Source organism: Heloderma suspectum, chromosome 13 (assembly GCF_057233095.1).
Source record: "Heloderma suspectum isolate Gila_16-S chromosome 13, 16-S_ref, whole genome shotgun sequence".
Taxonomy (NCBI): domain Eukaryota; kingdom Metazoa; phylum Chordata; class Lepidosauria; order Squamata; family Helodermatidae; genus Heloderma; species Heloderma suspectum.
This window is the reverse complement of record NC_139470.1, coordinates 24196146-24214803: the sequence shown is the minus strand read 5'-3', so window position 1 is coordinate 24214803 and position 18658 is coordinate 24196146. Positions and strand designations below refer to the sequence as shown.

Here is an 18658-nt window from a genome sequence, read left to right as displayed (position 1 = left end):
ACCAACCTTAACTTGCACAGCAGCCAAACCTGTCTTGTTGTGAGAGGAAGTGGTGGTGGTGGTGGTGGAGTGATTAAGCCAAGATAACAACTGTGAGATAACAAGCTCTGATTACATTTATATACCACCGCATAGCTGAAGTTCTCTGGGCAGTTTACAGACGTTAAAACATTAAATACAATATAAAAAGTTTAAAAGCCATTTACATAAAAGCACACAAACAATATACACAAACAACATATAACTGAAAACAACGTTGAACACTCAGTCATAACTAAAGACACATCCAGGACCGATTAAAACTCATAATTGTACTGCCAAATGCCTGGGAAAAGAGAGAGGTCTTAACCTGGTGCTGAAAAGATAACAATGTTGGAACCAGGCAAACCTCATTGGGGAGCTCGTTCCACAGATGAGGGGCCGCCACTGAGAAGGCCCTCTCCCTCGTTGCCGCCTTCTGAGCTTCCCTTGGAGAAGACACACAAAGGAGGACCTTAGATGTTGAACGCAGAGTATGGGTACCTTCATTTTGGGAGAGGCATGCCGTCAAGTATCTGGGGGTTGTTGTTGTTTTATTAGAACCCCAAAGTCAACTGGAACCAAGTGCAAAATAGTGGCATGGTAGAACTGAGACATAGACTTAGAATTAAGAAGCAGATTGCTGCTGAGCACATGTTCAGCCAAGAAATTTGTTTTCAGCACTAGAACTGAGCACATGCTCCTTTCATTAAAAAAATCCACTCTTGGACTTTCCAGCGGCCTAATTTCGGGTGAGGTGTACTTTTGTTGTTGTTGTTGTTGTTATTTTTAAATTTATTAATCACCCATCTGGCTGGTCACCCAGCCACTCTTTTGTGTACTTTTGTTATTGTTAAACAGAGGTCAGAAACCCTTGTCCATCTGCTGCAAATCACCCAGTAGATCCTGGTCTGCCTTCTGATCATCCCCGGTCACAGTTGCCTAGCATTACAGTTGTCAGGTCCCCAACTAGTGACCCAGATCTTACATCCCTGGATCTGGCTAGCAACCAATGCTGATCTGGAAGTTGTAGGGTTAGAGAGCTCACATCATCTCTTGGGACCTAAAAGCCCATCTAGGGATGAGCAGATGACAGATGTCGGTGCGGAATGAACCCCAGTCCCACCACATCTCATGAGGAATTGCCAGCCGTCCAGATTAAGGACAACCAGAACCCTCTGAGAAGTCACCTCACCAAGTGTGCAGGGCCTCTGTTCTCCCTCATCCCAGAGGTGACAAAAGTGCTGAAGGTGTGCTAGAGTCCAGGCCAAATCACTACCCTTTTAAGAGATCCCCCTCTGACCAAAGGGTGGGGCTTGAGGCAATTTTTAGGGCAGGGGTGCAAAACGCACACACACACACACACACACACACAGACACGCCCTGTCAGGCAGCCTCCAAGACCTCAACGTCTGCTGCCTCCTAAAATAGGCAAAAAGGGGGAAATGCCATAGAAACCTCATCCCCAGAACATCCTAGGAAGCAGTACTTGGAAGTTTCCTGCCTGCTTCCTGGAATGCTCTAGAAATGAGGATTCTGTGGTAGCAACCATAGAGCCCATTCTTGGAGTATGTTTTCTTCTTCTTTTTTCTCTTTTTGGTAGAGGGAAGGGAAGGGTTAAAGCTGTGAGTGAGTCAGTGTGTGTATGTGTGAATGCGTGGGGAGGGAAGTGACTGTGTGTGAGTGAGTGGATGTGAATGGCGATAGTTTGTGTGTGTGAGGGGGCACATAGGGAGATCCCGGCCACTGAAAGATTACCCTCGAGGGAATGCAATTGCACAAGTTGCCCACCCCTGCTTTAAACTGAATAGTTTGTTTTTTAATATTGGAATGTATGGAAGACAAGCACATGGGGGGGGGTAGGTTGCATGTGTATGCATATGTTCATGCATGTACATGTGCAGCCCCCACCAACCCAGCAGACACCCACTGCAGCCCTCAGGGCTGAAAAGGTTGTGCACCCCTGCTTTAGAGCCTGCACTATTAGATAGGGTTCAGTTGTGCTCTGTGGGTTGTTATTACATGTTTTCTATTGGGGAGCTGTCCATAGTCCTGTAGATCTCATATCCATGCAACTACCTGCCTTGTATTTGCTTTCCCTGTCAAGATCTTCACTGGCTCTAGCCCATATCTTTGCCTCAGCATGGCTCTATCCAATCCCCAAGGGCTCTGCTTGGGCCGCACAAACTGGAACTGGCCAAGACAGGAGAGTAGTTCCTTTAGCTATAGTAATGACAGAGCCTGTAGAAATGATAGAGTTTCATAAGCAGTACTGCCTATGACTTCTAATATTTCTTGGAGCCCCCTCTAGATCGTAGGATGCTTAACATGAAGTAAATACTCACTGTTTGCAAAAACGGCCAGCAAGATGTGCGAGGGATGGCGAGGGGGGCGGCATGATTGAAACTGCCTGCAGTCTAACTCCATGCATGCTTACATAGCAGTAAGCACCACTGAACACAGTGGGGCTTGATTCTGAGTAAGCATGCATAGGTTTGCACTGTAAGTGATCCTCAGTATCATTGATGGTGTAAATAATCTCTCATCCACATGAAAAACAAAGTCACACCACTAGTGGAATTTATCAGGCTGGGCATTTGGGAAGATACAGGGCTAACAGCAGCAGGCGAGGTGGGGCAATACTCAAGCTTGGCTGCAAATAGCAGTGACCTAAAGTCCTTTGACTGCTTTGCCCTAAGGGCCGAGCATGACCAAGGAGACATTTTGATAAGGGAGTGACTGTTGCTTGCTAAGTTTTAGCCAATCAGGCATTTAGGGAAGCAGGGTTTGTGTGTCTTCTCTTTTGGAGTTCCCTCTCTCAAATGACTCCTGGAGAAGTCTAATCAGACTCAACCTTAGCCTAAGAAACTCAGACACATCCATTTGGCCCTCTATGGGTCTGATTCCTGACAGGAATTGGGGGCAGAATTTTTTCATCACTGGTTTAGTAATGGTGGGAGAAACTTCAAGGTCAGGGGGAAAGCATGAATCACCATCTTGAATTTTCAATCATTGGCAAGAATGTATGAAGTTGGGTACGCTGGGTCTTCAGTTATGTCATACGTTTTAGCACTGGTTGTTGTCCTTGTTGTCTCCTCCTCCTCCTGCCTTCCAAAGCTGGTGTCTAGATTGCCACTACAGGCACCACAGGCACCCTTTGGGAAGTGAGTGGTGGTTCCACATCACTTTAAAGACCTAGTGAAGCTGCATTATTTCACAGTGGGAGGTGCTGCCAGCAGCTGGTGGGTCCTAGGCCAAATCTGTTTCCCTGAATGGTTCCACTTGGCTCCCTAATGGCCAACTCCAGAGGCAAAAGATAGGTATGGATGGCTGATGTCTGTGGCAGTGAAATTTGGCAACAAGCCATTTGGAAAATGGACAGACTTTGGCCCCACCTGCTCCCTTGCCAAATCAGCTCTCTGACAAAGCTAGTGGCTTATCAGGAACTGGAGGGCTCAAGGCCCAATCATTTCTCCTGGATTGAGTCTATGCAGCATTGTAAAAGGCCTTGCCATTGGCAGCCAGTACTCTGAATAAATGGCCACTGTTTGTTTCCATCTGCTTTGTTGTCTGGAATGGCTAATGTGGGCTTGAAAGGCATAGGTTTTTCTTGGAGCATTTCTGGACTTCCTCTTCTGTCAAGCAAGAGAAAAATTGTCCCTTTTGATGACCTTAGGTTACAAGGCAGATCCATGAGCATGAGCAGGAGAACGAGTTGCGGGAACAGATGTCAGGATATAAGCGGATGCGGCGCCAGCACCAGAAGCAGCTGATCGCCCTGGAGAACAAGCTGAAGGCTGAAATGGACGAGCACCGCCTCAAGCTGCAGAAAGAGGTGGAAACTCATGCCAACAACTCGTCCATTGAGCTGGAGAAGCTGGCCAAGAAGCAAGTGGCCGTCATAGAAAAGGAGGTGAGTCAGGAGAAACTGTTGTGCTTTGGGGCCAGAGAACTGAATGCAGATATGTATTTCAGATCTACTCTACACATTACTCCAAATGTGGTGGTAGAATTGTAGGCTGCACCACATTAGACTGTGAGTGGGGAGGGTGTCATATTTTTGGAATGCTCCCCAATATAACCTCTCTACATATGGTAAACTTTACTTTTTCTTTGTTGAGGAAAGGTAGGTGAGTGTCAGGAGCGCCCTAGCTGCCTCTTGCAGTCCCCTCCAATAGCCAACTCTGGACACAGATGAGGATTCTTTCCAAGGCTTTAGTCCTTTATTACTTTATGACTCTTTCAGATACTAATCACTAGCGACTAAGCAAGGAACAGCCCTGGGGGTAGATAGCAGAGTAGCCTAAGCTCCTGGTAAGGCAGTTGGTCCCCGTTTGAAGGGGAACCACGGGAAGACTCTGAACTTATGGGCTAGGGAGAGATCCACCCTCTTTCCCTTGGGTCCTTGGGACACGACCGTTGTTTGCGCGCCAAGCAAGCGCTTCGCCTCCTTTCAGCGCCCTCCATCTGTCGTCGCTCCCTGCGTCTGCGCCGAGCGTCCAGCAAGCCCCCCTCCAGCACACTCTCACTCTCTATCCCAGGAATGCTGGCAGGAGGAATCTTTGCCAGCTGCTGTGCTTGTGGGAGAGGAGCTTGCACTGAGGGGGAACAGATTGCTGTTCCCCCTCAGAATCAGAACTGCTCTGGGGCTCTATGGGCTCAGTTTCCACCCTGACATCGAGATGGATGGATGGATGGATGGATGGATGTGCCACCATAACTGTAGTCACGGGCAGGGGGAGGTATGGCATTGGGGGATTAACAGGCCAGCTGAGGAGAAGAGGAGCTAGACACCTTACAGCTGTCCCCTCTTCTGGTTCTTCCCCCAACCTGATGGTTCCTGGCAGCCTTACCACTCTGCCCTTGGGTCTGGTGGTGCTGCTGCTGAATGCCAGGTCGGCCCAAAATAAAATCTCCCTCATCCATGATTTGATTGTGGATGAGGGGGCTGACCTGGCATGTATTACTGAGACCTGGGTGGGGGAACTGGAAGGGGTCACTCTCTCCCAGCTGTGCCCTCCTGGGTACTTGGTGCAGCACCAACACCGACTTGAGGGTCGGGGAGGGGGGGTTGCCGTGGTCTATAGGAATTCAATCTCCCTCTCCAGGCTTCCTGCTCATTCGAGTGCAGATGTTGAGTGTTTGTACCTTGTCTTGGGTACCCAGGACAGATTGGGGATTCTGTTGGTGTACCGCCCACCCTGCTGCCCATCAGTCTCCCTGCCTGAGCTGACGGAGGCGATCTCGGACTTGGTGTTGAGGACCCCTAGGATGATGGTCCTGGGGGATCTCAACTTCCATGCCGAGGCTGCTGTATCCGGGGCGGCTCAGGAGTTCATGGCCTCCATGACAACCATGGGGCTGTCCCAACATGTCATCGGCCCAACGCATATAAAAGGACACACGCTTGATCTGGTTTTCTTGACTGGGCAGGAGGATGGTGATCTGAAAGTGGAGGAATTAACATCTGTTCCTTTGTGATGGTCAGATCACTTCCGGCTGAGGTTAAGACTCCAGGCGGCCTTCCCCCTCTGCAAGGGTGGGGGACCTATTAAAATGGTCCGCCCCCGGAAATTAATGGATTCTGATGGATTCCAGGGGGCTCTGGGGGATTTTCCTGCTGGTATGGCTGGTGCTCCTGTCGAAGCCCAGGTCGCTCTGTGGAATGCAGAGATGACTCGGGCGGTTGATACGATCATGCCCAAGCGCCCTCTCCCTCTGAGCAGAGCCTGGCCAGCTCCTTGGTGTACACCTGAGCTAAGGGCAATGAAGCAAGAAGGGAGACGGCTAGAACACAGGTGGAGGAAAACTCGTGCTGAGTCTGACCGAACACAGGTAAGAGCCCACTATCAAGCCTACTCTGTGATGGTGAGGGTGGCAAAGAGACAGTTCTTCTCCACCAGCGTTGCATCTTCTCAGTATCGTCCAGCGGCACTTTTCCGAGTGGTTCGCGGCCTGTTACATTCTGGGCCTGGGAGAGAGACGGTGGAACCCTCGGCGGCACGCTGTAATAAGTTTGCAAGGCACTTTGAAGATAAAGTCGCTCAGATTCGTCATGAATTGGACACCACCATTAATGCAGTTCCATTGGTAGAGGCGTTCAGAGCACCGTCTGGTCCAGTTTTATTGGATGAGTTTCAGTTACTGAGGCCTGAGAATGTGGACAAGGTGCTTGGCCAAGTCCGATCGACCACTTGTGCGCTTGACCCTTGCCCTTCATGGCTTATTAAATCAAACAAGGAGGGGATGTCCGGCTGGGTCCAGGAGGTTGTAAATTCCTCCTTGAGAGAGGGAGTGGTGCCTGCTGCTCTAAAAAAGGTAGTAATTAGACCACTCCTGAAAAAGCCTAACCTGGACCCAGAGGATGTTAACAATTATAGGCCAGTGGCCAACATCCCCTTCCTGGGCAAGGTGCTGGAGCAAGTGGTTGTAGGACAGCTCCAGGCACTGTTGAATGAAACGGATTATCTCGATCCATTTCAATCAGGCTTCAGGCCTGGTTTTGGAATGGAAACTGCCTTGGTCGCCCTGTAGGATGACCTCTGCCGGGAGAGGGACAGGGGGAGTGCGACCCTGTTGATTCTCCTGGACCACTCAGCGGCTTTCGATACCATCGACCATGGTATCCTTCTGGATAGGTTGTTTGGGTTGGGAGTTGGAGGCACTGCACTACAGTGGTTCCGCTCCTACTTGGATTGCTGATTCCAGAAGGTGGTGCTGGGGGATTATTGCTTTGTGCCATGGGGTTCCACAGGGCTCTATTTTATCCCCTATGCTGTTTAACATCTACATGAAACCGCTGGGGGAGGTTATCCGGAGGTGTGGGCTGAGGTGCCATCAATATGCAGATGACACCCAGCTCTGCCTCTCTTTCTCATCAAATCCAGGTGAGGCAGTGGCTGTTCTGAATCAGGGCCTGGGCACGGTAATGGACTGGATGAGGGCCAATAAACTGAAACTCAATCCAGACAAGATGGAGGTACTGTTAGTGGGTGGTTCGTCTGCCCGGCTAGGTGATATTCAACCTGTTCTGGAGGGGGTTGCACTCCCCCTGAAGGATCAGGTTCGTAGTTTGGGGGTGCTCTTGGATCCAGAACTGTCACTTGAGGCATAGGTGAACTCAGTGGCACGGAGCACTTTTTATCAGCTTAGGCTGGTATACCAACTACGCCCTTATCTGGACAGAGATAGCCTAGCTACAGTGATCCATGCTCTGATAACTTCTCGTCTGGATTGCTGCAATGCGTTATACGTGGGGCTGCCTTTGAAAACGGTCCGGAAACTTCAGCTGTTCCAAAATAGGGCAACAAGATTGTTAACAGGGACTGGCCTGCGAGCTCATATTACGCCAGTACTTTTCCAGCTGCACTGGCTGCCAGTCCATTTCCGGGCCCAATTCAAAGTGCTGGTATTAACATTTAAAGCCCTTAACGGCTTGGGGCCAGGTTATCTGAAGGATCGCCTCCTCCCATACGTGCCTGCCTGGACCTTAAGATCATCGTCAGCGGCCCTTCTCCATGAGCCCCTGCCAAAGGAAGTGAGGCGGGTGGCTACTAGGAGGAGGGGTTTTTCTGCTGTGGCACCCCGGCTCTGGAATGAGCTCCCTGGTGAGGTTTGCCTGGCACCTACATTGTATTCCATTTGGTGCCAGGTGAAGACCTTTTTATTCTCCCAGGCATTTTAGCATTTTAGCTTTCTGAACTTTTAGCTTTGCTGTTTTAAATCTCTATTTTAAATCCCTGCACTGCTGCTAGGTTTTATTGTGGTTGCTTTGTTACATTGTGGCTTTAATGTTCTATATATTTTAAATTGTTTTATTGTGTGCTGTTTGTTTTTAATTTTTGTGAACCGCCCAGAGAGCTTCGGCTATTGGGCGGTATGGAAATGAAATGAAACGAAATGAAATGAAAAGAAATGGGATGGATGGATGAATAAATAAATAAATAAATGGATGAGGATGGATGGATGGATGGATGGATGGATGAGGATGGATGGATGGATGGGGATGGATGGATGGATGGATAGAAAAAATATTTATTTCAATAAATAATAAGTACATTTAAAAAATAAACTAGCACAGGGGGAATCTGTACAGGTCCAGTGGATGTAACTTTGGCTCCTGCTTCTCCAGTTATAATGGATACTTTCAATTTGTACCTTCCAAGGATGCTAACAGGATTCTTGGAAAGGTGAGGCCTACTGCTTGTGTGCTGGACCCTTGCCCTTCATGGCTTATAAAGGCAGCGGCGGGGGGGGGGGGGACTGGCTGAGTGGGTAAGGGCAGTGGTGAATGCCTCTTTACAGCAAGGTGTAATTCCATCTTGCCTAAAGGAGGTGGTGGTAAGAACCTTATTAAAAAACAAACAAACTCCTCTTTGACCCCACTGTATTGGATAATTTCCAGCTGGTCTCCAATATTCCATTCTTGGGCAAGGTCCTGGGACATGTGGTGGCTTCTCAGCTCCAGAGATTTCTGGACAAGGCAGATTATCTAGATCCATTTCAATCTGGCTTCAGGCCTGGTTATGGGACAGAGACTCCTTTGGTCGCCTTGGTGGACTATCCATGCCGGGAACTGAACAGGGGGAGTGTGTCCCTGTTCTGCTGAACCTTTTGGTGATTTTCAGGGCTATCAACCATGGTATCTTCTGAGATGGGACTAGGAGGCACTGTTATACAGTGGCTCTGGTCCTTCTTGGAGAGGCGATCTCAGAAGATGGTGCTGGGGAATTCCTGTTCAACACGGTGGCTGTTGGCCTCAGGGTTCCATCTTCTACCCCATGCTATTTAACATTCACATGAAACTGCTGGGAGAGATTGTCTGGAGTTTTGGAGTTCGGTGTCATCAATATGTTGATGAGACCCAACTTTATCTCTCCTTTCTATCTAAATCCAAGGAAGCTGCTCTGGTTCTAAATCAGTGCATGATGTCAGTAATAGACTGGATGAGGGCAAACAAATTGAAGCTTAATCCAGACAAGACAGAGGTGGTTTTGGACATTTGAAAGGCAGATCAAGGAATAGGGATTATACCTGTGCTGGATGGGGTTACACTGCCCCTGAAGACCCAAGCTCACAGTTTGGGTGTACTCTTGGACTCCGCCCTGAACCTGGATGCCCAGGTCTTGGCAATGGCCAGGAGTGCATTTGCCCAGCTGAGGCCAGTGCACCAACTGCACCTGTTCCTAGAGACATCTGATCTGGCCATGGTCACGCATGGCTTAATTACATCCTGTTTAGAGTACTATAATGTTCTATACATGGGGCTGCCTTTGAAAGCTGTTCAGAAACTTCAGCCAGTCCAGAATGCTGTGGCCACACTGTTGACTGGGGCTGGCTACAGGGTTACAACAGCTCCACTGGCTGCTCATCAGTTTCCAGGCAGAATTCAAAGTGCTGGTTCTGACCTATAAAGCCCTATATGGCTTGGGACCAGGCTACCTGAAAGACCGCCATCTCTGATATGAGTCTGCCTCATTCCTAAGACCCTCTTGAAAGGCCCTTCTTTTGAGACACCACCTTCAGAAGCGCATTTGGTGGCGACCCAAGAAAGGGCCTTTTTGGCAGCCACTCCCAGGCAATGGAACTCCCTTCCAAGGGAGGCTAAGTTTGCTCTCTCTTTAACGTCCTTCTGCTGACAGGCAAAGACTGCTTTATTTAAGAAGACCTTTAGCCCGCAAGTAGGTCTGGTGGGTTGGGTGCTATTTTTAATTATGCTTTTTCTGTAATTATGTTTTTACTGAATTTTAATATATTGTATTAATCCATTTTAATTGGTTCTGTAAGATGCCATTTTTGGTAGAAAGGTGGGGTACCAATAAAATAAATAATAAATAAGCCTGATTTGCTACTTTTCTAACTGTAGGAATGGGAGCATTAAAAAATATGACCCATTCTCTGCATACTAAAATTATACAATCCAGAATTCTACCACTACAGCAAACTACAGGAAGGTTTTGAGTGAGGTGCTTCAGGGCTGCTCTGGGCCCAGTACTCTTCAACATTGTGATCAGTTATTTTTATCGACATTTTGATCAGGGTTGGGCCACTTCAGGGGTCTGGGGGCCACTCCTCCCCCTGGACTCCCCTGGAGGCTGCACTGGGGGGCAGCATGGGGCACAGGCAGCCTGCTGGCCATGTGCTGCTCACCCCTGACTTTGATGAAAGGGTGGAGGGAATCCTTATCAGACTTGCAAATGATGTAAAAATGGGAAGGATAGCTAACGCCTCAAAAGGCAGGAATAAAATTCAAAATGCCCTCAATCGATTGGGAGACTGGGCTGAAACTAGCAAAAAGAAATTCAACATAGTTCAATGCAAAGTCATGTATTTAGGCAACTCCCTCCACCCCCAAACGCATAGGTGGGGGATATTTCATTTGGCCTTGAGAAAAGAAGACTGAGTGGGGACATGATAGCGCTCTTCCAATACCTGCAGTGGTGCCACCTAGGAGAGGGTAAAGAATTGTTCTTTGCTCCCCTAGAGGACAGGACTCGATCATGTAGGCTTAAATTCCAGGAGAGTAGATTTCAGTTGAATGTTACGAAAAAGGTCTTAACAGGAAGTGTGGTTCAAGACTAGAAGCAATTACCTGGGGATGGGTGGACTCACCCTCCCTGGAGGGTGAACAACCATATGCTTAGGATGCTCCAGCTCTGAGATGGCACACAAGCCTCCTCCCACACACTGATTCCACCTCATTCTGTTTAATGGGTCAGTCACGACTCTATACCTGAGTTGGCAGGTAGGATTCTACTGTTAAAATACTCCAGGTTTTGAGGTGAGGAGGCCAATCCTGTAGTCAGAATAGATTCTACAAATTGGACAAGTTTGCATAAATACCACTGGAATTTCACACTTGCTTCCTGATTTCTTAATGCGTTGGCTTGAAAGTGCCATTTATTTCAGTAGAGTTTGTTTTTTATTTGGGACTGCAACCTTTGTTTTTGTACTCCAATGGGGCTTGCTTCTGTTCCAACTACTGGGGAGAGACTGGATTTAGTAGCAGAGCCCACACTTTGCATGGAGGATGTCCCTGGCTCGACCCTAGGCAGCTTCAGTTAAAGCAAGGATGGGGAACCAGTTGTTTTTAGTTGCAACTCCCATCATCCCTGACCATTGGCTATGCTGGCTGGGGCTGATGGGAGTTGGACTACAACAATACATTGAGAGTCGGTGCTTCCACACCCCTGAGTTAAAGCATCTCAAGTGGTAAGTGTCAGATCTTGTAATGCTGCTGTAATCAGCGTAAGTAGGACGAGGATAGATTAATTAATGGTCTGACTCTGTATGTGACAACTGCTTGGGAGCATGGTGAGAGAGCAGTGAGAGTTGTGGGAGGCACTGTATGGTCCAATTTGCAGCATAGAGTCGATCCCAGTTCCGTGATCAGGAGTAGAGGAGTTCTGAGAGTAGAAAGGCTGCATATTTAGGGAGGCACGGTGTCAGGCATATAGCAGCACAAAGGGTATGAAAGCAGAAGAAGGCACCATTGAAAATGATGGTAACATTTTAACAATGTTTCCATTTTTTATTTTGTTTGTTTGTTTGTTTGTTTCCTTTCAGACAAAGGCAGCGGCGGCAGATGAGAAGAAATTCCAGCAGCAGATTTTGGCTCAGCAGAAAAGAGATCTGACCAATTTCTTAGAAAGTCAGAAGAAGCAATACAAGATTTGCAAAGAAAAGATTAAAGAGGCAAGCAAAATTCCTCCTGATTTTATTCTGGGTGAAGGCCAAAGTGTATCCAGGGTAGTAATGCTGTGAATGAATCTGAGACCATTTCAGTTGTTTTAGTTATAATATCATAGAGCAGGACTTCATTGGTAAGCTTCCCCATAGTCTGATTGTTTGTTTGTTTTCTCGTTTGAACTTATATGCTGATCTCTCCGAAACGCTTAGGCTGGATAGTATATTAAATTAAATAAAGAAAAGTTAAAATACCATAAATTTTACAAAACCCATCCTACTTAAGCCAAGCCACCAATGCCTCCTCATAGAGCACCAGTAGGCAACATGTGGTCCTCCAGATGTTTTGGCTTACAACTCCCATCATCCTTCACTATTGACTATGCTGGCTAGGGCTGATGGGAGTTGTAGGCCAAAACATCTGGAGGGCCACCAGTTGCCCACCCCTGTCAGAGGAAAGGGTTTCACTGCTTCTGAAATAGGCTTAGGTGAATCCAGAGGGAAAGACAATTTCATAAATACACAACAGCTCTATTTTTGCTGTTGAGGTGCGAACTTCATGCATGGGTGGTGTGTACTTGAGGTGCGATCTTCAATGCCCTTGAGGTGTGAACTTCATGCATGGGTGGTGGCTCAAAGGCAGGGCTTTATATACTCCATACCTTGCAAGGCTGGGGGAATCAAAATGCCATATATCAAGGTAATTTGATTTCTGCGACAAAAAAGCTGAATTCTGCAACCTGTATGGGGGTACACAAATTAAGCAGATATGCAGAATGTCTCTTATTTTTACTTCTACCACTAATTGAGAGGTACTAGGAGCTATACAGGGCACTGTTCCCAGCTTCAAGAAATCCCCTTTGGGGATTCACTGAGCATTGTCCAAATAATTTCATATCTTAGTATCCATGAGGACAAACAACTTGCTTTAAGAGGGAAATCAGTTAGCCTGGGAAGAAGCAGGGATATATTTAAAAAAAAAAAAATACACAGTGTTGGTGGTGGAAAAATCTAAGATGGCTACCTCTGGATGCTTGTACATCAGCTTGTTGTTGTTGTTCAGTCGTTCAGTTGTGTCCGACTCTTCGTGACCCCATGGACCTTAGCACGCCAGGCCTTCCTGTCCTGCGCACTCTCCCGGAGCGTGCTCAAGTTCATATTCATTGCATCGGTGATGCTATCTAGCCATCTCATCCTCTGCCGTCCCCTTCTCCTTTTGCCTTCAGTCTTTCCCAGCATCAGGGTCTTTTCCAGAGAGTTTTCTCTTCGCCAAAATATTTGAGCTTCAGCTTCAGTATCTGTCCTTCCAATGAGCAGTCAGGGTTGATTTCCTTTAGGATGGACCTCCTTGCAGTCCAGGGGACTCGTAAGAGTCTTCTCCAGCACCACAGTTCGAAAGCATCCATTCTTCGGCGCTCAGCCTTCCTTATAGTCCAGCTCTCACAGCCATACATTACTACTGGGAAAACCATAGCTTTGATTAGACGGACCTTTGTCGGCAAGGTGATGTCTCTGCTTCTTACTATGCTGTCTAGGTTTGCCATAGCTTTCCTCCCAAGGAGCAAGCGTCTTTTAATTTCATGGCTACAGTCACCATCTGTGGTGATCTTGGAGCCCAAGAAAGTAAAATCTGTCACAGCTTCCATTTCTTCCCCTTCTATATGCCAGGAAGTGATGGGGCCAGATGCCATGATCTTCGTTCTTTTAATGTTGAGTTTCAAACCAGCTTTTGCACTCTCTTCTTTCACCCTCAACAAGAGGCTCTTTAGATCCTCTTCGCTTTCTGCCATTAGGGTGGTATCGTCTGCATATCGGAGGTTGTTGATAATTCTCCCAGCAATCTTAATTCCGACCTGTGATTCATCCAACCCGGCGTTTCTCATGATGTACTCTGCATATAAGTTAAATAAGCAGGGTGACAATATGCAGCCTTGTCGTACTCCTTTCCCAATTTTGAACCACTCGGTTGTTCCATGTCTAGTTCTTACTGTTGCTTCTTGACCCTCGTACAGGTTTCTCAGGAGACAGGTAAGGTGGTCTGGTACTCCCATCACTTTCAGAATTTGCCACAGTTTGTTGTGATCCACACAATCAAAGGCTTTAGCGTAGTCAATGAAGCAGAAATAGATGTTTTTCTGGAATTCTCTTGCTTTCTCCATGATGCAACGAATGTTGGCGATTTGATCTCTAGTTCCTCTGCCTCTTCGAAACCCCGCTTGTACTTCCGGTAGTTCTCGGTTCGCATAGTGCTGAAGCCTAGCTTGTAGGATTTTGAGCATCACCTTGCTGGCATGTGAAATGAGCGCAATTGTGCGGTAGTTTGAACACTCTTTGGCGTTGCCCTTCTTTGGAATTGGAATGTAAACTAACCTTTTCCAGTCTTGCGGCCATTGTTGATGTTCCAAATTTGTTGGCATATTGAATGCAGCACTTTAACAGCATCATCTTTTAGGATTTTAAATAGCTCAGCTGGAATACTGTCATCTCTGCTAGCTTTGTTGTTACTAATGCTTCCTAAGGCCCACTTGACTTCACTCTCAAGGATGTCCAGCTCAAGTTCAGTGACCGCACTCTCATGGCTATCAGGGACATTCAGATCTTTCCTGTATAGTTCTTCTGTGTAGTCTTTCCACCTCTTCTTAATCTCATCTGCTTCTGTTAGGTCCCTGCCTTCTTTGTCCTTTATCATGCCCGTCTTTGCACAAAACGTTCCCTTGAGATCTCCGATTTTTTTGAAGAGATCTCTAGTCTTTCCCATTCTGTTGTTTTCCTCGATTTCTTTGCATTGTTCATTTAAGAAGGCCTTCTTGTCTCTCCTTTCTATTCTCTGGAACTCTGCATTCAGTTGGATATATCTTCCCCTTTCTCCCTTGCTTTTCGCTTCCCTTCTTTCCTCAGCTACTTGTAAAGCCTCATCAGACAGCCACTTGGCTTTCTTGCATTTCTTTTTCTTTGGGATGGATTTCGTTGCTGCCTCCTGAACAATGTTACGGACCTCCGTCCATAGTTCCTCAGGCACTCTGTCTATCAGGTCAAATCCCTGAAATCTATTCCTCACCTCCACTGTATATTCATAAGGGATATGATTTAGGTCATACCTGAATGGTTTAGTGGTTTTCCCTACGTTCTTCAATTTAAGCCGAAATTTTGCAACAAGAAGCTCATGATCTGAGCCACAGTCAGCTCCAGGTCTTGTTTTTACTGACTGTATAGAGCTTCTCCATCTTTGGCTGCATAGGACATAATCAATCTGATTTCGATATGTACATCAGCAGCTACAGCAAAAATCCTGACTAGGCTACATGAGGATGGAAACAGCTGAAAGCGAGAGAGAGCAGGGCAAAAAAATAATAGCAGGTCCCATGTTGAAGACTGGGATGAATGCAAATTCTGGCTCTAGAAAAGGTACAGGTTGCTATGCTAAAGCTTACCATCCCCAATACACCCTCCACTGTGCAGTGATTTGGGCTTGCCACTACATGAAAAGCTTGTCCTTAGCGAGGGCAGTTTTGATTAGAAAAAGGAGCACTTTACCCTACAGTGATGTGTCGATATACCTCCCACCCAGAATGTCAACCTTCACAACAGGATGCCTGAGGCCCTTGCATGCTCCCTGTCCAGAATACGCTTCTGGTAGGCTTGAATTTATGGACGTACAGAAGTTCCTCTGATGTTTTAATTATCCCATATCCTTGAAGCATTGCCAGATATAATTCAGTCTGACTTGAGTACCCAGTTAAAGCAAAGTCTGTGTAATGGTGACCTTTGAATGACCTTTTGGTATTCCTTCACATCCATAGAAGGAACTCCCATGGCCAGATTAACCATGATGCACACCCAAAGCCCCTCCCCCATTATGATCTAAATTATTTCCCTTTTTATTCTTTTATTTAAAACATTTGTATCCTGTCCTATATCATTAAGATCTCAGGGCGGCGTACAGATAAAATAAATTTAAACAGTATAAAGCAACAAATAAACAGCTAAAAACATATTAAACCATGAACAAGCTAATGCCAATTAAAATCTAAAACAATAACAGTCAAAACAGTGTGCTACTTTAGGGAATGCATTTAGCCCTCAAAGGCTTTGGTAAGAAGCCATGGTTTTACTTGGCACTGAAACAAGACCAATGTCTGTGCCAGTCGGGCCTCCAAGGGGATGGCGTTCCACAACCAGGGTGCCACAGCAGAAAAAGCCCTCTCCCACGTCCCACCATAGTGTATGTCTCGCACTGGTGGTATGCAGAGGAGGGCCCCTCCAACCGATCTCAGTCCTCGGGCAGGCATATATAGGGAGAGGCGCTCCTTCAAATATCAAGGTCCCAAGCCATTTAGGGCTTTAAATGTCATCACCAAAACTTTGAATTCTGACTGGAAGCGTATTGGCAGCCAGTGCAATCCCTTTGAAGTGGTGTTATATGATTTTTATAAGATGTTTCAGTCAGCAGTCTAGCTGCTGCATTTTGCATTAGCTGCAACTTCCGACTAGCTGAAACTTTAAATATAATCTTCCCACACATCCCTTATAAATGTCCCTGATTGCGTGCGAGAAATATCCCATCTACTCTTTGAGAATGTATCCCTTACTTGCTTCCTTTATTAAAAAATAAATCAATCCTTATTTGGCTTTGGAAGTTCTCCATCTCCCAACACTCTCCGTGACACTTTTAAGATGGAAATAGTGCAAATTTTGCACATACGTTGTAAATTGTACCATGTATATGTGCTGGGACCCTGAAGACAGACATTTTTGAATTGGGAATTGTGCAGTTTTTTGTATGGATTTGGTGACCTGCGAAGCAGTCCCCAGTCTATTGAAGAATGGTACAGATACAGCTGCCAAATGCAACTTATCCATCACAGTGGGGAGAACATTAGAAGGATCTGTCCTCGGCAACAGAGAGAGGTTGAGGCTATAAGTGCAGGGAGAAAGTTCCACAGAGCCCTTGTCAGTCAATCTGTGAACTGTTCGCTGTCCCTGAGCTAGGCAATTAAGGGCTCCTGCACATTGAGTTTTAGTGGAACATGTAGAAATGTCATGTGTCAAACATGTTTGGAAACACATCTATCATATAGATGCACTCATTAGAGAGCCAAGATTGTCTGCAACTCCCTGTTAAGTGTACATATAGTGGCAAACCCAGATTCCCCATCCCCCACCCCAACAAACTATATGGAATAGCACTACTTATTTTTGTTTTAAGTCCAGGTATTCAAACCAGGTCTCTCTGTCACTGGATGGCCATTCCTTTCTATAACTTGGGTTGAGCCTACTACAAACATTATCGCCTTCTGCCCTCTTGCTTTTCCCAATAAGTTTTCTGAAATGCTGCAAACAGCACACCCTCTAAGCTTCTTCCACTATATAATCTTCCAGATAGAATCAGGACATTGTGCTGTGAAATTGCTACAAACATTTTTTTGAAACAACATCTTATTTCTTTTTTAAAAAATGTGCTTCACTAAATACCTGCAGCTAAAGAGCTTTAAGGATAATTGCATTAACTTCCCAAGCTGCGCTGCTTTCTTCCTTTGTGTCTTGGCTGTACGAGTCTATTTTAGGTACTTGCTATAAAATGCATTTACAGCGCAGACTCAAAACTAACTCAATCATCCAGCCTCCAGATGCATTTACTATTCTGCAGCTGATGAAACAAAGACACCGGGGAAAGTTTTCACGAGAAACACTTAGCAGAGATCAACTTTTTAGTCCCATGACCAGCTTGTCTTAGACAAGCACATGCAAAATAATTCCTGCATTCCAAATTATGAAATGCAAGATAATTACCAATGCAGAGTAATTATTCACAATTCCCAAAATAGATTAGGACTGTCAAACAGGAACACACACACATACGTATGCATGAACTAGATTCTTGGTTATGGCCCATTGGCTCAGAAATTAAAAGTTTTGAAAAGTTGTAACATGTAAAAAGAGTCATTTGCAGTGGTGAGTCCAACACTCTAACCACCATTCCCAATTCCACTTTTGAGACAAGAAGTCGCTAGTGCTAAGCTCACCTCAGCATGAATTCACCAGGTGGGCTTTGCCAAGCCACTGTCTTTCTGGCTATATGGGGATAATAAAACCTTATAAGGTTGTTTGACAGATTTCTGAGATAATGTATGTAAAATACTAAATACTGTTTTTACTACTGGTACATCAAGCTCCTTTAGGGCTCCCATACAGTCAATTTCTGATAGAGGCAGTGTGAGCACTACAAGATTAGCATTTCCCATAGTTGTGTATTGAAATGCTGGTATCCTAGTTCAGGTGAGGGAAATAACAGCTTGGCACCTCTTGTTCTACCAGATAAAAGAGATTTCCCCCCTTCCTGTCTGGCTTACATAGTTCCATGTGTATCAAGGTGTGGCCTTGTTTAGCTGAGAGATTTGCCGTATCCATGCTTTTCTGTACATTGGCCAAGGAGAAGCTGAGCTTGGTCAGGAATGTATTGGGGCAGAGCTTAGTTTTTGTGTGTGTGGGGGAAGATTACTGACAGCCCCCTATATTCTTTCTGGATTTTAAAGAAATGAATAGAATTGTTAATGAGAGAAGTACAGAGGCTTTGGCATACTTTTAGCAGCCTCTTCACACAACCTGTGGAGATGTGGTAGCTGCAGGAAAAGAACTTGCCTGCACAACCCAACATGCTTCCACTCCCACATGCATTTGGCATGCCACTCCAGATGTCACTTTTCAAGTGTTTGTACTAAGAGCTGTGGGGAGGCAATGGAGAATTCAATTGTTAAAAGTTCTGGCTAGTATATTGGCCACTCAAGATGCTTTCTAGTTCTCTGACATCGAAGGCCGGTTTGCACCATTGTTTTTGAGATGGAAAACTCACACCATGGAATAGCTTCTCTACCCCCACCACCCACCCACCCCCCGCCTTGATTTCTGGGTGGTCAGTTGATCTTTTGGAAATCACCCCCATGTGAAATTGCAAGTC

At 46.2% G+C, this 18658-nt stretch overlaps 1 protein-coding gene across 3 annotated transcripts in view; it reads left to right on the top strand.

The window, feature by feature from the left end:
• The window catches only part of TAOK3 (TAO kinase 3), a 143448-nt gene that overhangs the window by 101024 nt on the left and 23766 nt on the right, over window positions 1-18658 (top strand). For all 3 annotated transcript variants that reach the window (XM_084820464.1, XM_084820463.1, XM_084820466.1), the window contains exons 15-16: window positions 3695-3931; window positions 11584-11712. In XM_084820464.1, coding sequence (XP_084676590.1) covers window positions 3695-3931; window positions 11584-11712 — 366 coding nt within the window. The remainder of the gene's footprint in view (window positions 1-3694; window positions 3932-11583; window positions 11713-18658) is intronic.